At 46.2% G+C, this 22218-nt stretch overlaps 1 protein-coding gene across 2 annotated transcripts; it reads left to right on the forward strand.

The window, feature by feature from the left end:
* The first annotated feature begins 87 nt into the window (after positions 1 to 87).
* Positions 88 to 22162, forward strand: LOC128347852 (zinc finger protein RFP-like). Of its 2 annotated transcripts, none has more exons than XM_053303039.1 (8): positions 88 to 374; positions 4677 to 5194; positions 8112 to 8207; positions 9236 to 9466; positions 9681 to 9703; positions 11190 to 11305; positions 18734 to 18760; positions 20202 to 22162. In XM_053303039.1, the coding sequence occupies exons 2-8, from the start codon at positions 4781 to 4783 to the stop codon at positions 20741 to 20743; spliced, it is 1449 nt and encodes a 482-aa protein (XP_053159014.1). In that variant the 5' UTR covers positions 88 to 374; positions 4677 to 4780; the 3' UTR covers positions 20744 to 22162. The 2 variants fall into 2 exon arrangements, with proteins under 2 accessions (XP_053159014.1, XP_053159015.1); XM_053303040.1 differs by having other exon boundaries at positions 98 to 374; positions 4946 to 5194.
* The last annotated feature ends 56 nt before the right edge of the window (positions 22163 to 22218 follow it).

Raw genomic sequence — 22218 nt, forward strand, 5'->3', positions numbered from 1 at the left:
GCTAGCTGATGACCAGTAGGAGGTGTTCTCGGGCCTTTCTTGGCTTTCTAGGCCATTATGGTCTTACAGAATCGGTGGCGGCTGCAGTAAGGAGAGTTGATTGCCAATTTTCTGTCTTTCTTCCTGATTGGACTGCAGGAAATCTTGGAATGTTGTGGAGAGCGGGCTGAGCTGCCCTGACCAATCACAGACGAGGCACTTTTGCACTTTTTAGCATGATTTAAGAACGAGTTGCGTCTTTCGTGCTCGAGATACAGTCGATAGTGGGTGTAACCCCAAATCTTGGTATGTCTCAGAATGAAACGGTGGAGGATACAATTGAACTTTTGCCAGTGTGCAGTATTTAATCGGGGCTATTGAATGAACTTTTAAAGGTATGTTTACGGCTGTCGCTGCAAGCAAGGGAGAGGCGAGCGCGGTCAGTTGTTTCCATGTGTTCTTAAGTCCTGCTGAATTCTGTTTGGACCTGCTTCTTAAATAAATATAAATAAAATTGATTGGGCTGAAAGTGGTTGCTTTAAGTCAGACTCATTGGGGTATTCATTTTCTCCTCTAAAAACAAACTCTCATCTCATATGTGTCTGACTCAGTCCTATACAGCTTTCCCGAGTAACTATGCATAGGGCCAGGTTGCTATTTGGCAAGGAGATTTACAGTTGGTCCCTTACACAAATTCTAGTCATTCTAATAGTTCTTTTTAAAAATAGCTTTGTGTCTGAAGTTAATCGGATAAGAAACTGCCACTATTTATATGGGAAGATGAATTAGTTTCTAATCACCAGTAAGTGATCTGCCCTGAGCCATTTTTGGAAGAGTGGTATATAAATAAAATAAAAATATGTAAAGTAGCCACTCTGAAATAGCTATGTGTATTTCCCACAATAGCTGCAGCAATATGCAGAATTCTATATGAGCTTTCCCTGTCCCAAACTGATATCTTCTGGTATATAAAATGTATAAAATGGTGCCTGGTGGACTGGTTTAGATTTGTTAGGCACTGGGATACATTTTGGGGAAAGCAAAGCCTGTACAAAAGGGATGGGCTCCACTTGAACCAAGATGGAACCAGACTGCTGGTGCTTAAATTCAAAAAGATCGCAGAGTAGCTTTTAAAATGATGCCTGGGTGGTTTCCCAGAGGTATCTGGTTTGGATGCATGTTTTGGATAAACCAGAAGGGGGCAGAATAGAGCAGAGGAAAACACATGGCAGCTTGCCAAAAAAGGTCAAAGGCTGGTAGCATACTCCAAAAGGCTGGTAAGGGGGATAGCACATGCCAACACCAGGTGAAGGACTTGGCATATAGGTGTCTATATACCGATGCCAGAATCCTCCAAGTGAAGATGGGTGAGCTGGAGTGCTTGGTTACTAATGAAAACATAGATATAGTGAGTATAACGTAAACCTGGTGGAATGGTGAGAATCAGTGGGACACTGTTATTCCTGGATATAAACCCTACAGAAGGGACAGGAAGAGGAGGGTTGTGGGAGGAGCAGCACTGTATATAAAAAAGAGATAGATTCCAACAAGCTAGAAAACCTAGGTGGCCTGGACTCCTCCACAGAATCATTATGGATAACATTACAAGGACTGAAAGGAAATGTGTTACTAGGGATGTGCTATCGCCCTCCAGATCAAAACACTGATAGTGATCAGGAGTTGGAGAAACACCATAAGGGAGGCATCAAAAAGAAACAGTGGTAATAATGGGTGACTTCAACTACTCAGACATAGACTGGGTAAATTCACATTCAGGAAATGAAAGAGAAGCCAAATCTTTAGACATGCTGAATGACTGTGCCTTAGAATAGTCACAGAACCAACCAGAGAGATGGCGACCTTGGACTTAATCCTGAGTGGTGCCCAGGACCTGTTGCAAGATGTCAGAGTTGCAGAACCATTGGGTAGCAGTGACCATAGTGTGATCTAATTCAGCATATATGCAAGTCGAGAATTGTCAAGGAAGTCCAACACAAATGTGTTGGACTTCAGAAGAGGAAACTTCTCAAAAATGAGGAGACTGGTAAGAAGGAAGTTGAAAGGGAAAGTCAGGAGGGTCAAATCACTTCAGAAAGCATGGGATTGGTTCAAAACCAAAAGAAGCTCAGTTGGAATGCATACCTAGAATGAGGAATCCAGATCGCCAGGGCCAGATGGCATCCCCCCAAGAGTTCTGAAGGAACTCATAAGAATATAAGAATAGCCCTGCTGGATCAGGCCCAAGGCCCATGTAGTCCTGCATCCTGTTTCACACAGTGGCCCACCAGATGCTGCTGGAAGCCTACTGGCAGGAGTTGAAAACATGCCCTCTCGCCTGCTGTTACTCCCCTGCAACTGGTACTCAGAGGCATCCTGCCTCAACTCAAACTTGAAATTGCCAGTCTCCTAGCAAAAATATGTAACTTGTCCCTACAATCAGGCTCTGTACCCGAGGACTGGAATGTAACTCCAGTGTAACTCCAATTTTCAAAAAGGGCTCCAGGAAATTACAGGCCAGTTAGCTTAACTGGTGCTGGGTAAATTGATGCAAAGCATACTTAAGGACAAAATGGTTAAACATATAGAAGAAAAGGCCTTGCTGAAGGAGAACCAGCATGGCTTCTGCAAGGGCAAGTCTTGCCTCACTAAAATTTTGGAGTTCTTTGAGAGTGTCAACAGGTGATCTGTCAACACAGATCAACAGAGTGTCAACAGGGGATAAAGGTGATCTGACTGACACAGTATACTTGGACTTTTGACAAAGTACCCCACCAGAAGCTCTTGAGTAAACTCAGCAGTCATGGGATAAGGGGACAGGTTCATGTGTGGATCAGTAACTGGTTGAAGGACAGGAAACAGAGGATAGGAATAAATGGGACAGTTTTCACAATGGAGGTAGGTTGGAAGTGGGGTCCCACATGGATTGGTACTGGGACCAGTGTTTGGTAACTTGTTCATAAATGATCTAGAAGTTGGGGTAAGTAGTTACGTGGCCAAATCTGCAGATGACACTATGTTGTTTAGGGTAGTGAAATCCATAACAGATTGTAAGGAGCACCAAAAAGATCTCTCCAAAATGGGAGAGTGGGTGACAAAATGGCAAATGCAGTTCAGTGTTAACAAGTGTACATATTGGGGCAAACCTTCCTCCTACCACCACTTCACATGTACGTTGATGGGATCTGAGCTGTCGGTGACTGACCAGGAGAGACATCTTGGGGTTGTGGTGAACAGCTCATTGAAAGTGTTGATTCAGACCGTGGCAGCTGTGAAAAGGGATAATTCCATGCTAGGAATCATTAGGAAGGAGATTGAAAATAAAACTGCTAATATTATAATGCCCTTGTACAGATCTATAGTGTGGCCACATCTGAAGTACTGTGTACAGTTTTGGTCACCATATCTTAAGGATATTGTAGAACTGGGAAAGGTGCAGAAGAGGGCAACCAAAATGATCAGGGGTCTGGAGCACCTTCCTTAGGAGGGGAGGCTAAGCATCTGAGGCTCTTTATTTTGGAAAGAGGAGACTAAGGGGAAACATGATAGAGGAATATAAAATTATGCATGGGGTGGAGAGGGTGTACAGATGAATTTTCTCTCACAATAATAGTACCAGGGGTCATCTCATGAAATTGTGGGTTGGGAAATTTAGGACCAACAAGAGGAAGTACTTTTTCACACAGCACGTAATTAATCTGTGGAATTCTTAGCCATGGAATGTGGTGACAGCTTGGATGGCTTTAAAAGGGGCTTAGACAAATTCATGGAGGACAAGTCTATCAATGGCTACTAGTCTGACTGTGGGCCATCCCCAGCCTCAGAAGCATGATGCCTCTCAATACCAGTTGCAACTGCAGGAGAGAGGGCATGCACATACCTCTTGCCTGTGGCCTCCCCAGAGGCATCTGGTGGGACACTGTGTGAATCAGGATGCTGAACTGGATAGGCCTTGGGCCTGATCTAGTAGAGTGGTTCTTGGATTCTCTTTTCCTGCATAGGCAAGCATTATGGGTGTGAGAGGATCCACAATTACTTGTTGCTCAGCTACCCTGTTTCTGAGTACATCAGGGTCATTAAATTTAATCCAGTGGTGTTTCCTGTGCAATGGATACAGGGGCTGAGATGGCCTCACGTTTCAAGGTAATATATTGGGTGGAATTGGAAAGGAATGTCAGCCCCCAAATAAAATTGGCTGTTGACCCACACTTAGTTTGGAACCTTGCCTTGCTGCATGGGGCTTTACTCACTTTCTTGAGACATCTGGATCATTTTGCTCAAAGCATCATCTGGTAGTACTCATGGTAGATTTGGTCTGATTTGCAAGGGTTGCTGTGGAGTGGACGGAAGCTTGTGCATCAGCATGTGGAGGGTGGATTTGATGTAGACTTCTTAAACCATGTTTACTTATGAAATGGTATAATGTGTTGAAAACAATATCCTAGGAAACTCCAGGCAATCTCCATATGCTAAACGTATGCTGTTCAGCTTGCAAGAGGATGTGGGGAGGGAGGCAACAATTAACCTTGCTTTGGGTGGAAAAGTAACTTAACCTGGCCTTGCCAGGTCATAAAACATGATTTTCCAGACAGACAATAACTGCATGCACGATTACGTGCATTAGATGTAATAAATTCAATTGCATGAGCAAATCTTGTGGCTATTTCTGCTCATTAATTTTGTCATGCTTATTATTCCAGCTTAGTGAGGATCCCTGCTGGAGGCATTTCAAGTAGCCACCTTATTGCTATCTGAAATTGGAGCCCAACTTGAAACTTTTAATATTTTGGTGGGGGAAACGGCCATGGCAGCTGGGGGTCCCCTTAAAGAGCTTTGTGATGAAACTACTTGTCCCATTTGCCTGGAGTATTTCAAAGATCCAGTGATCATTGGCTGTGGGCACATTTTCTGCCAAGCTTGTATTACCCAGTGCTGTGGTCAGTCAGACACAGACATTTGTTGTCCTCAGTGCAGAGAAACGATTCAGGCAAAGAATGTCAAACCAAACCGACAACTGGCAAATGTTGTGGAACTCATCAAGAAACTTCAGGAGGGGAAAAGAGCAGAAGAAAAGAGTGGAATGTGTGAGAGGCACCAGGAGCCCCTGAAACTCTTCTGCGAGGATGATGAAGCTCCCATCTGTGTGGTGTGTGACAAAGCCAAAGAGCACAAGGAACACTGGGTGATTCCCTTGGAGGAAGCTTATGAAAAATATAAGGTAGGAAAGCACCACATTGGATGCACAGCTGTGGCTAGATAATGGAAAGCACCCAACATTCCATCCCACTCTCCCAATATTCTGTCCCATTTTAGAGCAACCAAGAAACAGAACCTGGGATGGGTTTTCTGAAAATATCTACATTTCCTTCCTACCCTTCTACTGTTCTTTATTCCAACCCTGCTTCTCTCTGTCACTCTTCTTGGTTAAATGCACAATTTAACACTCCTTATCGATCTACATGATTTCAATAGACTATACAACAACCTTATGTGAGGAGAGGGGGAAGATTTTGTGTATATTTACATCCTGATCTTCCCAACAGGGTCTTGTTTCGCTGCCACCATATATGCACCTAATAATAAAGAGCTCTCTTTGCTGGGTTCTTCAGGTTTGGTAACACATTGATGTAGATGTGAGGGTACAGGGTACCCTGGAGGGTATAAGTATACTAGGTAACCTGGAGGGTATAAGGACTCTCAGGTCCTTCTTAATGTTGAATTACACAAGTTCTGTTGGCTGCTTGGGTCTCTGCTTGGAGAGTAGGGTCGTTCTCTTGCCAGGTAACAAACTGGTTTCTTTTAAAGAACAGTACACTTTCATTCACTCCTTGCTTAAAACCTTTTAGGAGTCTGGTTTAACACTCTTTCTTCCCAGAACTTGTATATTAGTACTGCAACTATATTTATTTTTTCAGAACCTTCCTTGGTTCTCCTTAACCCAGCCATCTCCCAGGCTGTATCTCAGCCTATGAGGTGGGTCTCCGTCCACACGATTGCCAGCTCCGTGATGGAGCCGGCGGGGGCTGGGGAGCTCGGGGGCCTCATGGCCCCCAGAAGCCCCAGTATGCCCTGCGTGAGCGCGGAGGGCATATTGGGGAGACCCCCGGAGCCGGGAGGTGGCTTTTCGCCTCCCGGTCGGGGGTCTACTTGCAAGTAGCCATGGCGCGGAGCCATGCCACAGCTACTCACAATCAGGGAGCCCGGTTTTCGGAGCGCTCTCTCCACGAACCCGGGCTAAGGGCAGGGGTACTTAGGCGGGTTACCCGCCTAGGAACCCCCGGACTTGCAGCCAAGCCTGGTGGTTCCCATGATTGGGAAAAATCGGGCTAGGCTTTCCTAGCCCGATTTTCCCCGATCGTGAGAATAGCCCCAATATTTATTTCACTCAGAACCGAACCTGGTTCTCATTACCTCCAGCCCTTTTACTAGGCTGTCTAACAGACAACTTCACTTTATGAAGCTTCAGCTCCCAGGGACATTCTATTCCTGAATTTTAATTGCTCTGCTCCCCCACCCTTCCTGAACTCAGTTACTGGGCTTTAACCTCTTCATATCTTAACCCCTGGTGGCGCAGTGGTAAAACTGCCGCCCTGTAACCAGAAGGTTACAAGTTTGATCCTGACCAGGGGCTCAAGGTTGACTCAGCCTTCCATCCTTCCGAGGTCGGTAAAATGAGTACCCAGAATGTTGGGGGCAATATGCTAAAATCATTGTAAACCGCTTAGAGAGCTCCGGCTATAGAGCGGTATATAAATGTAAGTGCTATTGCTATTGCTATTGCTATATCTTGACAACTTTAACTATTCACACTCCAATCTCATTTATCACACCCTTTAAGAGAGTCTGTGCAGTTTCCTCCTGAAAACATCATTAGTCCTACTATTGATCACAGATGTACACAGAAAAGGAGCCCCTCTCTCCAAGAGGGGTAGGTATAGTTTTGGAATCCTACATGAGCAGAGGGATCCTTGTAGTTCTTTCTCTCCCCACAAACATTAGAGCACTACCTTTGCCCCAAATTCATTATGTGGTGTGTTTGCCCCCACACAGAGAAAAATGTGGTGTTCGGTGGTACATTAAAGCCTTGGAAGTGGGACATTTTGCACAGGCCTGCTCAACTTAGGCCCCCCCAGCTGTTTTTGGACTAGAACTTTCATAATCCCCAGCCACAGTGGCAAATAGCCAGGAATTATGGGAATTGTAGGCCAACATCTGCAGGAGGGCTAAAGTTGAGCAGCCCCGATTTACCAGAATCTAACCTACGCCAATGCGTGTCTATGGCCACTCTGAAATTTAATTGATTGGTACAGCCAACATTTTGCAATGCATTTCAACAGCCACTATGGGTGGGAATAGTGCACATATGTGGAAAATGTTTGCTCCAAAACCCTCCTTGGCTACTCACTCAATATTGATCCGATCCTATACATGCTCACCAGGGAGTGGACACCCCTGAACACAGTGGAGTTTGCCTCTCAGTAAATATGCATGGGATGATTTGATGCAGAGTCACAATCCTTCATTTCATCATCCCAATGGCTGTTAATCCTACTAAGTCTTACAACAGCAATAAGATGTGTGGAGATTCCCTCAGGTGTAGTAGAGAATGTGTGCAAAGCCCATTTAAACTTCCCACATATCTAGGCATCACTTGCTGTGAGCTGAGATGCCTGTCGGAGTCCTTTAGGTGGCTTATTTGACCTCTCTCTTTCCTTTTGTAATGACATGGACTGATCTCCTTGCCTGTCCTGCCCAGTCTTCCTGCTTCTGGTCACCCACATGTGGATTGACAGCTGCCTTCCAAGTTCATATTGTGGAACCATTTCCTGTTAATCCCCATGACAAGAAAGATGCAACTTGTACATTATGCTTCATATATTTCCCTGTTGATTGTAATGCGTGTGTGTTAACCTAGTAAGAACTACTGATTTTAGATGCTTATTAGTACATATTCCCTAAAGGGAGAAGTCACCGAGGAGCACCCTGATTTTTCTTAACATTCCTCATCAAATTGCAGCAAGCTCTGAAATGACAAACAGACCTCATTTTTTCATTACCAAAGCAGACATGGAAATCCTTGATTGTATTACATGGGCCAAATTCTTACAGAGCAAAGGCCTTTTCTGTTTGTACAGGGAAAAATCAAAGCCCGGATGCAGTCTCTGGAGAAAGAAAGACAGAAGTTGATGGAACAGACAGTGGTTGAAGATCAGAGAGGTCAGAAGTGTCTGGTAGGTTGTTCTTGTTGCTGATGAGATTGTGGGGCTGAGTGTCAACTGGTAAGCTCCTTAGGCCCTTTGAGTGACAGATACCTCTAGTGAGATGGGTTCTCAGGAAAAGGTTCCCATGTCGTCCTCTAACTGGGACCTCGGTTAGCAAATTTATTTGACATATAAACAAAACTAAGGAAGTATCTCTATGTGCATTAAGTATCTCATACACTTTTAGTTAAAAGTTCTTGAACTGCTAGATTTGATAAAGGAGAAAAAATGCAATAAACATGTTTAAAGGTAAAGTGTGTCATCAAGTCGATTTCGACTCCTGGCGCCCACAGAGCCCTGTGGTTTTCTTTGGTAGAATACAGCCCTGTGGTTTTCTTTGGTAGAATTTGGTTTACCATTGCCTCCTCCCACGCAGTATGAGATGATGCCTTTCAGCACCTTCCTATATCGCTGCTGTCCAATATAGGTGTTTCCCATAGTCTGGGAAACATACCAGCAGGGATTCGAACCGGCAACCTTCTGCTTGTTAGTCAACCATTTCCCCACTGCGCCATGTGCTTAGTGAGGTTTAAAAGTTCAAATCCTGTCCTTCAAAATTAATTGTCTCGGAATACTTGTAAATATTAAAACACCAGAAGCTTGCATTTACTTACATTTATTTAAATTTTATGGTAAGAAAATGAAGGCACTGAAAACAGATACTTTCACTGAGGGACAGAAAAGGAATCTTGGCCATGAAACAGAGTTGTTGAAAGTATTTCCACAACAGATCACTGTGTTTGCCTTTAGTGAGTGGTGTTCTGTAGTACAGTTCACAAATGCAAATTCATCACTTGATTGTTGCAGCATGAAGTGCTATATAGATGGATTCAGTTTATTATTATATCAGAAGGCCATGGTGAGACACAATCCAGAAAACCTCAACAGCCAAGAGTAACCTGCTTCTGTAAATCTGCCATATTACTTCCTTGTTGAAGGCACAGGGCTCTAGTGGATTTTACTTGACTTTCACTGAAAGGATCTGTTCCTTCTCCCAGACAAAGGTGCAGGATGAGAGGCAGAAGAGCTTGTCTGCCTTTGATCAAATGCAGAAGTTGCTTGAGGAGAAAAAGAGTTTCTGGCTGGCTCTGCTGGATGACCTGGAAAAGAAGACCAAGAAGAGACAGGAAGAAAATGTCACCAGGCTCTCGGAGGAGACTCTTAGTCTCTCTAACTTGATCACAGAAATGGAAAGGAAGAGCCTGCAGCCAGCAAGTGAGTTCCTGCAGGTGAGGCTGAAGGCAAAGACCCTTTTCAGGTCCCTCCACAGGGAAGGGCATTGCTCTGGATCTTAAGATTAGGATTTAAAAAGATGCAATCCTGGAAACAATGACTGGTTTTTTCAGACGAGGTGGCCAATGAATTCTCTTAAAAACCAAGAAGAAGCCTAGTGCATTTTCTGTCTGTGCAGCTGAGATTCACTTCTCTTTTTCTCTCTTTCAGGACATCAGCAGCACCTTGAGCAGGTATGTGATTCTCTTTCCCTTGCTGTAAAAAATATTTAGGTTCCATTTTTAAATGCACCTACCTACCCACCCTCATTTCAGAATAGATCACTGTTGGGCACAATCAACTTTTGAAAACCAGCTTTCAGGAATGATTTATAGGATCCTGGAAAGGCATTTCTCATAAAAATTGCTGCATCTTCAGCATCTGTATTTTCTCGATTCGGGGGGGGGCGGTATTAAGAACCTTAGTATTATATCTGTGTCATTGGTGATAATGTGCTTTTCAAGGTTCACACTCTTTACAAGGGAAATTAAGTCATTGTATAACATGTGCTTGGACATTGAACAGAGGTTGCTTCCCCCCCCGCCCTGTCTTTTCACATACTATTTTATCTTACAAAGGCTATAAAAGAAATATGTGGGAGGAATGGGTGGGAAGAGCAGCCTTATGCTTGAGATTGATAGAGTCCTTCTGTCTGAGTCAATTTCACTCCTATGTCAAAAACAGCTCACAGAAAGGTTTCCTTTCCCTCTTCTAGCACAATCCTACCAAAGGATCTATATATTTAATTCTCTTAGGAGGCATGCATGCCCAGGATTTGGCGGCGGAATTCTTGTGACACGTTGTGAGAGTTCTGCTGCCAAAGGGCAAGAGTTGTGGGTAAGAAAAAATGGCAGCAGGCAGTAGCGGTGGGCCGCAAAATGGCCCAAGGAGGCGGGCTGGGCTGGCCACCAGGAGACGGGACGGCCTGGTTAGGTCAGCCATCCCGGGTAAGGACAGGGAGGCAGCGGTGGCCCGGCCTGGCTTCTGGGAGTGGGAGCGGGAGGAGGTGGCGGCAGGATGGCCAGAGGAGGCATCAGCAAGAGGGGTGAGTGGGGAACAGGCGATGGCGTGAAGCCTTGGCTCTTGTTGGAGGCCAGGGTGGGAGGAAAACGGGCAGTGGGACTTTGCCACCCGGGAGGAGGTTCCCTGTTCACTACCCGCTGAGGTTAGATGCATAGTGTGGGTGGGGTGGGGGAGGAGAGGAACGGAAGGGGAGGGGGGCAGGGGAGGGAGGGCAAGAAAGTGGGACAGGAGGGGGAGGGGGCAAGAGAGGGGAGGGGGGAGGGGAAGGCAGGGGGTAAGAGAGAGGGGAGCAGGAGGGGGGAAGGGGGAGGGAGGGCAAAAGAGTATAGGGCAGGAGGGAAGGGGAGGGAGGGCAAGAGAGGGGGCAGGAGGGAGGGCAAGAGAGGGGGCAGGAGGGAGGGCAAGAGTGTGGGGCAGGAGGGAGGGCAAGAAAGTGTGGAGCAAGAGGGAGGGGAGGGAGGGCAAGAGAATGTGGGGCAGGAGGGAACCGCCAGCCCCAAAGAGCATACAGATGCTGTATGCGGGTAGGCTTGTTGAAGTTAACTGGCATGGCACCTCTTTGTTATGGGTCCTGCTACTGCGCTTGAGTAATTGCCTGACCTGCTATTTCAGGCTTCTAGCTTCTTTGTTTCTGAAATGTGATCATCATCCTTCCAGATGCAAGGGAGCACAAAGGAAGCCACTGGTGGACTTTTCTCTGAATCTGGAGGACACACTCAGAATTTACTCTGAGAAAAATTCTGCTCTAGAAAAAGCTGTTGGAAAATGTGCAGGTATTGGGGGCAACTCAGGAAGGGGAGTGTATATAGATCTCTTAGAATGTTCCACATCTGGGTTAATGGCAAGAAAAGTCTGTTCGTTACTTAAAGAGCAACAATCCTTTGTTTAAAGCTCACTGAATCTGGAAAGCAGGACCTACTGTACTAAGTATGGTTAAAGGGGCTAGGTGCAGTATATTTCGCCTGGGGAAATTTTATTTATTTATTTTATTGTTAAATTTATATACCACCTTTCATTAAAACAATCCCAAGGCAGTTTACAGCAAAATTTAAAAACAAGATTATAAAAATGACACAGTTAAAATATTAAGCTAAAAATATAGACAAATCTGAATAAAAAATTTAAAACACAAGTATAAAAACAATACAAAGTACAAAGAGCAGCAGCAGAGACAATCATATAAAACCCTGGGTAAAAAGTCAAGATTTAACATACTTTCTAAAAGCTGTGATGGAGACTGAGGAGCAAATAACCACCTGGAGAGCATTCCAGAGTCTGGGGGCAACAACAGAGAAGGCCTTGTCCCACGTGCATGACAACCGAGCCTCCTTCATTGTTGGCACCCGGAGCAGAGCCCCCTCTGATGAACTCATCAAGCGGGCAGCAGCCCTTGGGAGCAGGCGGTCCCTCAGGTATCCCAGGCCCAAACTGTTACGGGCTTTAAAGGTCAAAAGCAGCACTTTGAATTGGACCCGGAAACAAACTAGTAGCCAGTGCAGCTCTTTCAAAATGAGTATGATGTGCTCCCAATGGGCAGCTCCAGATAAAACCCTAGCTGCTGTTTCCGGATATTCTTCAAGGGCAGCCCCACGTAGAGCATGTTACAGTAATCCAGCCGTGATGTGACTAAGGCATGGGTAACTGTGGCCAGATCTGCCTTCTCGAGAAAGATGCAGCTGGAGCACTAGCCGAAGCCGTGCAAAGGCACCCCTGGCCACCGCCTCCACCTGAGCTTCCAAAAGCAGAGCCGGGTCCAGTAATACCCCCAAGCTGTGTACTTGCTTCTTCAAGGGGAGTGTACCCCCATCCAGAACTGTTGAATTCTCCTCATCCCAATTGGCTCTCCTACTGACCAACATTACCTCCGTCTTGTCGGGATTCAGTTTCAGTTTATTAGCCCACATCCAACCGATCATGGCCTCCAGCCCCCAATTCAGGACATCCACTGCCTACCTAGGATCAGGTGACAAGGAGAGATAGAACTGAGTGTCATCTGCATATTGTTGACAGCTCAGTCCAAGTCCCCGGATGACTTCTCCCAGCGGTTTCATGTAGATGTTAAACAGCATGTGGGACAAGACTGAACCCTGTGGGACCCCACAGGCCAATGGCCACGGAGACATTGCCCAAAAAGGGCAGGTTAGAGACTGGTCTATAGTTGTCCGGGTTGGAGGGATCAAGGGAGGGCTTTTTAAATAATGGTCTTACCACCGCCTCCTTGAGGCACGATGGCATCCTGCCCTCCCTTAATGAGGCATTAATAATCACCTCCAGCCATCTATCTGTACCCTGGCATCTTTTATTAGCCATGAAGGGCAAGGGTCAAGAGCACATGATGTCGCCCACACACTGTCCACGATCTTGTCCACATCTTCAGGCCGCACCAACTGAAAAAGAATCCAACACAATGGGACCAGATGGTACCAGAGGTACGTCTGCCGGAACTGCCAAACTCTGGAGTCCAAATCGGCACAGATGTGAGCAACTTTGTCCGCAAAGTGACATGCAAACTGATCACAGCAGGCTGTAGACGATTCCTCCCTCTTTACCTGGGGGGATGTGTGCAGCAATGTCTTTGCTACACAAAACAGTTCTGCTGGTCTGCACTGAGCAGATGCAATGGAGGGGGATGTGTGCAGCAATGTCTTTGCTACACAAAACAGTTCTGCTGGTCTGCACTGAGCAGATGCAATGGAGGTGGAGAAAAAGCATTTCTTCACCGCCACTGAAGTCCCTAAAATGGGCTCTAGCCCGTGTTCGGTCAGATTCATCATTAATCTTCCTCCAGTGTCGTTCTAGCCATCACCTGAGTTGTTTCATCACCCTAAGTTCGGAGGAAAACCAAGGAGCCGAACGGGCTCCACAAAGCCGGAGAGGGCGTTTAGGAGCAACCGTGTCAACAGCCTGAGCGGGCTCTCCATTCCAGAGATCAACAAGGGCCTCGATAGGGTCACCAGCTCTGGACACTGGAAACTCCCCAAGGGCTGTCTGGAATCCAAGCAGATCCATAAGCCTCTGGGGACGGACCATTTTAATCAGTCCACCGCTCCTGCAGAGGGCAGATGGAGCAGTCAAACTAAACCCCACCAGATGATGATCTGTCCATGACAAAGGAGTTACTTCAAACTCGCCCACCTCCAGATCATTTATTCCTTGGTTGGCAAAAACCAGATCCAGAGTATGTCCTGCCATGTGGGTAGGGCCCGATACCAACTGAGCCAGGACCATGGAGGCCATGAAATCCTGAGCCGCACCCACGAGGGGGGCCTCAGTGTGAACATTGAAATCCCCCAAAACAATAAGCTTGGGGAAACCCAAGGCCACCTCCGAGACCACCCCTGCCAGCTCAGGTAGGGAGACTGAAGTGCATCAGGGTGGTTGGTACACCAGCAGAATCCCCAGCCTATCTCAGAGGCCCACCCTCAAGGACAAACACTCAAAATTCTGAGATTGCCTGACCAGGCACTTGGAAAAGAAGACTAAGGGGACATATGATAGCTGATTCCTACTATGTCACACAGAAAGGAGGAGCAGCAGACTGGTGTCCTCTTGCTCCTGAGGGCAGGGCTAGAACCAAGGGGTTGATATGACATCAAAACAGATCCAGGCTAGACAGCAGGAAGAACTTCCTAACATGTTTGAGAGCGGAACAGTTTGCCTTGCACCATAATGGGCACTCCATTACCAAGCAGAGGCTGGATGGCAGCTGGAGATGCTGTAGACATTTCCTGCACTGAACAGGAGGTTGGAGTGGAAGACCTGCAAGGTCCCTTCCAATTCCCTAACTTTCTCCTTGGGGATTTCTTGAGATGTCTAAACTAGGGCTGAAATAACATAACAAGGAAGTTAGACACAGTTAGAAACCGCACCTCCAAGCCAGGTGAGATGCTGCTGCTGAGGAAGGATTGGGCTACCAAGGGTGCAGACTGAGGGAGCAGGGAGCTTGCTGGACTAAATTCTTCTGCAGGGAGACATAAGCATTGCTTGGGAGAAATGAAAACAGTGTGAGGGGGAGAAGGAAAAGACCCTGTGGGGGAAGGGAAACAGTACAAGAAGAGAAGATGGTTTAAAGTTCAGCACTTAAATGGAAGAACTCTCTAGGACAGGCTTCCCCAAACTGTGGCCCTCCAGATGTTGCTGAACTACAACTCCCATCATACCCAGCCACAATAAATTATGGCTAAGGATGCTGGGAGTTGTAGTTCAGCAACATCTGGAGGGCCACAGTTTGGGGAAGCCTGCTCTTGGATCTCTGGAGCATGCTGGGCAATGTAGTCCCACATGGCCTATAGGCCCCAGGGTTAAGTATATGGGTGTCTACAATGGAGGTGGGACAGGTAGGACACTTGCCCCTGCAGGAACTCTGAATCTAGTGAAATGTATGTGTTCTACAAGGGCAGAGCCACCATTGGGCAAATGGGTTCAAAGAACCCAGGCTGCCAATGCGAAAAGGCCTCTGAGCCCCATGGCTTGGGCAACTCCCCCCTCCCACGCCCCGAGCCCGGGCGAACTCGTCGCCAATTATTTCAGGCAGCTCAAACTGCCCGATAGGATGTTTCCCCCTTCCTCTCCCTCGGGAGAGGAAAGGGAAAACATCCTATCAGGCAGCCGAAGCTGCCTAAAATGACGAGCTGAGTGCTTGTTTGGGCTCTCGGCGGCCCAGGCACCTCCCACTTGTCACATGCAAAGGGGACGTGGCCTGGGCTGCCGAGAGCCCGAATGAGCTCTCAGCACATCATTTCAGGCAGCATCGGTTGCCTGATGGGACGTCTTCCCCTTTCTCTTCCTCCAGAGAGGGAATGGAAGGGGAAAACGTTCTATCAGGCAGTCGGAGCTGCCTGAAATAATTGCTGAAAAGTTCACTCAGGCCGTCGGCAGCCCGGACGTGGGAGGGGGGAGGCCCTCGCTGGCCCACGCATGGTGTGTGTGGGGGGGTTCACTCTGGGCTCCTCTGGAGCCCAAGCCACAACCCCATGCGTGTGACATCATGCGCATGGGCGTATTGGTGGGGGCCGCCGAGTGGGGCTGGAAGCAGGCTGCCTCTCGGCTGGCTCTGCACCTGATGTTCTAATCTCGCTCTAGTCTCTCACTACCCTGCAAGGAACCTAGGAAATGTTTCCTGAGACCATCCTAACAAAGAGAATAGTAGCGGGTTTCCAGGAGGAAAATCCAGTTCCCAGCCCTAGAATCTGTTATCTGGAAGAGGGCCTGGGCCAGCAGCAGCTGTGTTAGAATGCTGCTTGATCCATACTGTTTAACTCCAATAAATCCCAGAAGACCCCACCACCACCACGCCGCATCGTCCAGCAGCCCAGTCCTGGCCAATCTTGCCCCAGCAATTATTCAACTAGGAACTGGTCCAAAGAGCAACTGGTTCCTCCCCTGAATAAGAGAAGCCATCAAAACTCATCAAGAGAAAAAGTTATCATTTTGCACTGCATCATTTCCATAAGAACATTAGAACAGCCCTGCTGGCCCAGACCCAAAGCCTATCCAGCCCAGCATCCTGTTTCACACAGTGGCCCACCAGATGCCCCTGAGAAGCCCACAGACAAGAGGTGAGATCATGCCCTCTCTCTCCTGATGTATACCCCTATCATGTCTGCCCATAGTCTCCTCTCTTCCAAATTACAAAGCACCAGATGCTGTAGCCTTGCCTCATGAGGAAGGTGCTCCCAGCCCATGATCATCCTGGTTCCCCCTCTTCTGCACCTTTTCCAGTTGTACAATGCCCCTCTTTAAGACACAGTACTCTGAATGTGGACTCACCATATATTTGTATAAGGACATGATAATACTAGCATTTATATTTTCAGTTCCCTTCCTAATGATCGCTAGCATGAAAATGGCTTTTTCACAACTGAGTCGACGCTTCCAAAGAGCTGTCCACCATGACCCCAAGATCCCTCTCTTGGTCAGTCACTGACCATTCAGACACCATCGGTGTATATGTGAAGTTGTGGGTTTTGCCTCATCACTTTACACTTGCTTACACTGAACTGCATTCCCAGAGCTATTGGGACTCCTTGAAGGCAAGAACTGCCTTATCAAGAGAGCCAGTGTGGGGTAGCTGGAATGCTGGCCCAGGAAGACTCCAGTTCAGACCCCCATTCAGCCTTTAAACTCACTGGATGCCTCTGGGCCAGCCACTTATCTCTCAGCCTAACCTCCCTCATAGGATAAACATAACCATCTACACCACTCTGGACTCCTTGGAGGAAGAGCAGTTTATAAATAGAGTTGTTGATGATGATAGTATTAACAACAACCTTGCATTGATAAATGTAGCTGGATCAGACCTTTCTAGATAAGGTCAACCAGCAAATCATCCAAAGCTGATGAAATGTGTTAATGAGCCCATCTGGATCAAGCCCTGGATCAAAGGGCATCCCCAGACTCATCATCATCAATAATAATAATAATTCAATTTCTATACCACCCTTCCAAAATTGGCTCAGCGTGGTTTACACAGAGAAATAACAAACAAATAAGATGGCTCCCTGTCCCCAAAGGGCTCACAATCTAAAAAGAAACATAAGATAGACACCAGCAACAGTCACTGGAGGTACTGTGCTGGGGGTGGATAGGGCCAGTTACTCTCCCCCTGCTAAATAATGAGAATCACCACATTAAAAGGTGCCTTTTCCAAGTTAGCCAAGTTAAACAAGAATGCTCCTTAAAAGAGAATGCAATGACATCAAAGGCAGGCTGAACACCATTTTCAAGATCAGTAGCACACCTAGATAGCAGCACCTCCATCTTGTCGTGCAGCTTGTTGTGAAACACCAGTTTAGAGTCTCCCTAGGATCTGAAGAAAACATGAGATGGAGCTGAGTATTGTCAGTGGAATGATGACCCTGCAGCCCAGATCTCTTGACTCTGTTTTATGTAGATGCTATTTGGCATAGGAAGCAAAAGGGAACCTGGTGGAAAGCCAGGGGGGTAGAGCAGAAATCCCCTAGCACCACCTTCTGGATCCTTCCTTGAGGGAATAAGCAGACCTGACCATCTAGGGTGCCATCCACATCCATCTCACTAAGTAGTAGACACGATGGAAAGCTGTTGGGAGATCTGACAGTGTCAACAGGTCATACACCCCTGGTTCACTTCCTGGCATAAGTTGTCTGTCTGGCAACCAAGGCAGTTTGAGTCTCAAAACATAGCTGAAAGCCAGACTGTCCCTTGGGAATTCTCTCTGATAAGAGAATCCCTTTTTCATTATAGCAGAGTGCACAGAGGCACAACACAGCGGAATTTGGTTAGGCATGTGTGTATGCTGAGAGTAAAGGAACTTGGAGCCAGTTCATAGTTTCAAATCAGTATATATGGCATTTATTAAAGAACTCCATTCTGGATAGGAAAGTGAGGAGTTAGGATCTCTAATCTAGCTAGCTAGCTGGATGCAGATGGATTCTGCATCTCTCTGCACACATGGTGCAGAGGAGAGGAGCTTGCCATGTTGCAAGGTAGAAGGAACAGGAAGAGAAGGGAGAGAGGAAGGAAGTGGCTGGAAGGAAGGAAGTGTCCCTGAGAGTAGCAATCTACATTCCAAAGGGATAGTGTCAGAGCAGTAGAGAAGGGATGACCAATGTCTTGACCCTCTAGCCCTCTGACTCACTAGTCTGTCCCCCACTGTTATTGAGACAAGAGACAGCGCATAGTCCTTCACTTCCAACAGACTGTCGTGGCAACCGAGGCAGTTTGAGTCTCAAAACATAGCTGAAAGCCAGATTATCACTTGTTCAGGTAATCGGTCACATTTAGGAAAACCTGGACCTGGGATATTGCCACACATTAAAGCATCTTGTCCACAAATGAAGTGTCCATCATTAAAAAGAGTTTCACAGGATGACACTGGATGAATTGGCAGAATGGGGGTGAAGAAGAAACACTTTTTTGCTGCTGTCACCACTGAGGAGTAGGTTAGAAGATGGGCTTCAGCCCATGTTGTCTGATTGGTTGCAAGGTTTTCTTCATCAGTGCTGCACCCACTATCCTGCCAATTCGCTTCCCCATAGCCTTCGTATAGCCTTTACTCCTAACCCATTGTCCAACAAAACAAACAAAATTAAAAAAGTATGCAGCATTTAAATGCTTAATTTTCAAAGGAGCTTTGTAAGTGGTGGTGGGTGGTACATGAAGTGAAGCATTGAAACATGTCAGAGTCTTACTATGTCTCACCCTTTGTCTCCACATAACAGAGTCTCTGGAGGAAGCGCTGAACAAAGGTGAATATCTGCAGGGAAAACAGTTGATCTTATTTATTATTTCTCCATGTAAATAACTTTGGGAACTTTTGTTGAAACGCAGTATATAAATATTTGTTGCTGATGATATAAGAGGGAGCGGGGCAGGCTGGTAGACTCTTACTAAAATATTCATTACGGATGTATTGGGCAAAATATTCTGCAAAATGAAAAGCCAATCAATTTTTCTTTGCCCCCCTCATACACGACTTGAGCAGTAACTGGGCTACCTAGAGGAGTAAGGATGGGTGGAAGAATCTTTGGGTGAGGGTTGATACAGGTGACTGAAGGCTGGTGTGAAAAGGGCCCTCAGAGGATGAGCTGAGCAGGGAAACCCCTTTCATGAGTCCTACTGGAGTCACCAACATGCTAGGTGGCTGTACTACTATGAATTTTTAAATACCGCTCTTCAACGAAAGTTCTCAAAGTGGTTTACATAGAGAAATAAACAATTCATAAACAAGATGGTCCCCTGTCCCCAAAGGGCTCACAATCTAAAAAGAAGCATACGGTTGACAGCAGAAACAACCACTGGAGGGATGCTGTGCTGGGGTTGGATAGGGCCAATTGCTCTCCCCCTGCTAAATAGAAGAGAATCACCACTTTAAAAGGTGCCTCTTTGCTCAGCAGGGTTGTAGGCAAGCCATCCCCTTTCTGAGCCTCACATGGGCACCCATACAAGATGGACACACAACCAGGCTGAATGTAAGGTTTGCTGACATTATATGTGAAATACTTTCAACATATGGAGGTTCTGTAAACATGTTTTATATGGGAAGGAGAGCTGGTCTCGCAGTAGCAAGCATGAATTATCCCCTTTGCTAAGCAGGGTTTGCCCTGGTTTGTGACTGGATGGATGACTACATGTGAGCACTGTCTACTACTCCAAGATGTTCCCCTTAGGGGGTGAGTCGTAGCTCAGTGGAAGTGTATATGCTTGCTCTTCCACTCCCTGGCACCTCTAGGTAGGGCTACAAGAGCCTGAAACCTTGGAACTGCTACCAGTCTGTAGACAGTACAGAGCTAGCTGGACCAATGGTCTGATCTGGTAGAAGACAGGTTCCTATGTTGTATATGTTATAATTTATTTCTTGCTCTGTAAGGAATTGGACTATATATGGCTTTTCTCCTGTCCAGTTCCAGGAATCTAGGCTTAAATGTAATGTCTGACTTATTGGAAAAGTGGGGATTAAAAAAATCCCAGTAACTGGACCCTGTGCCTACATCACTTGGTGTCTTCTTATGGCCCTTAATCTGCTTCTGCTTGAGGGAGTGGCTCCCCACCTCCCTTGTCGTTTGCTGTGCTGCCTGACCAGATTTAGATGTCTGGAGAAATAACGTTTTGAGAATCATTTTCCAATTGATGATGATTCTTCCCTGGATATAACATCTAGCCTCCCCTTTCTTTCTCTCTGTCCTGCAGTGAATGTGACTCTAGATCCAGACACGGCACACCCAGGCCTCATTCTGTCGCAGGATCTGAAGAGTGTGAAAAATGGAGGGGGGTATCGGCAACTACCTGGCAACCCTGAGAGATTTGATGTTAGGCCCTGTGTGCTGGGCCATGAGAAATTCACTTCAGGAAGGCATCAGTGGGAGGTGAATGTACAGGGAGGATCATCCCAGTGGGCTGTGGGAATCGCACGAGAGTCAGTCAAGAGGAAGGGAGAAATCAGCCTAACTCCTAATGAAGGATTCTGGGTTGTGCGGAAGTCAGGCCATTATAGGGATGGACCAATCATATCTTGGGAACTCTTAGCTTTGACTTCCCCTAAGCCAACCAAGTTGTCTTTGGGTGGTAAGATCAGAAAGATCCGGGTATCGCTGGACTATGAAGAATCCTGTGTAGCATTTTCTAATGTGGATACAGGCAAACTGCTCTTCACTTTCTCTTCTGCCTCGTTCTCTGGAGAGAGGATCTGTCCCTTTTTCTTGGTGTATTCAGGAGTCGGTCTGAAGTGCTGAATCTCAAGAAGATGAATCCCCACCACCACTCTGACTATAGATGACATTATAGTGTTCCCTCTATACCTGCCTGAGAGCACAACAGTGATAGTGAGACTTAATGGTCTCCAAGCAAGTGTTGTGGTTTCTTATTTTTGATCCATCTGCAAGGCAAGAGTTGGTGGTACAAAGAAATAATTCAGAAAAATCAAGCAAGGTTGGAGGGTACTTCAGTACTGTGCTCTGAAATGATCAAGACATGGCAATGAAAGGAAGCTTCTAACTCTTCTAATCTTGAGTTGTTGCATTGACTTTCTCTAATTCTTTCACTTGCCCTACACATGGGGGAATTCTAAGATCTGTGATGTGTCTTATGTATGCTTAAGACATTGCAGTGCTTGGAGACCATTAAGTTTCTCACTGTCTAGCTCTCAGGCTGGTAAAGAGGAACACTATAATGCAGGGATTCTCAACGTTGGGTCCCCAGATGTTATTGGACTTCAACTCCCATAATCCCCAGCCACAGTGGCCTTTGGTTGGGGATTATGGTAGTTGAAGTCCACTAACATCTGGGGACCCAACGTTGAGAATCCCTGCTATAATGTATACGTATATGTACTATATACAATATGATGTGTATGTATTCGTATGAAATCTCTCCTTGGGGCCAGGTGACATTTTAGGTTCTTTCTCTTCTGTCTGAAATCAAGGTAGAAGCCCTTGTGGGATTCTATCCTAGGAGCTGAAGAAGACTTGAGCAAAAAGCAGTGAGGAGAACAGGGCAATGGAGTTAGTCGAGCAAGGAGATGAGACCATCCACTGTGGAGTAAATCTAATCTTTTGTCTTTCAGGTCAAATTTAATGGGGGGTGGGGGACTCAGTTCAAGCTTGCTCCCTACATATATGTTACGTATGTGGGATTGTATTGCCTTGATGTTACGAGTGCCAGTTCTTAATTTCCTATTAAAGCCTGGCTTGGAAATTCTTCCATCTGTTTTTCTTTTCCGTGTTCCAGCTATGTCTGTTGCAGATATAGAGGACACTTAAGTATTCTCTAAGAAGAGCTTAAGTACATGAACAGCTTTCCTGTTAGTTGTCTTTTTGAAATACCTTTTTTGGGTTTTTTGTCTTTATGTACACTTTTCTGGGAACTAAAGCCTAGCACGTCCTTCGGATCAGAGGTTGCAATTATGTTTCCAGGGGTAGCCAGAATGCCAGCTTAAGAGCTGGCCACACCCTGATGCAGAACTATCTTCTGAGAGAGATCAAGATACATACCAAAAGCTCTGTGTCTTCTGGTCTGCAATGCATGTGAATGTGTTGTCACAAAAGACAAACTGTTATCTCATTTAATACATTGCTTTAAAATAATTGTCTAATGATGATTTTACTCTTTATGTATTTCAGACGTTTTTCAATAAAGGAATAATTCGCTCTGCAGCTCCTTTCAGTTCTACAGTTCCTTTCAGCAGATCTCCTATACGGGACATGTATTC

This window comes from Hemicordylus capensis, chromosome 2 (genome assembly GCF_027244095.1).
Source record: "Hemicordylus capensis ecotype Gifberg chromosome 2, rHemCap1.1.pri, whole genome shotgun sequence".
NCBI classification, from domain to species: domain Eukaryota; kingdom Metazoa; phylum Chordata; class Lepidosauria; order Squamata; family Cordylidae; genus Hemicordylus; species Hemicordylus capensis.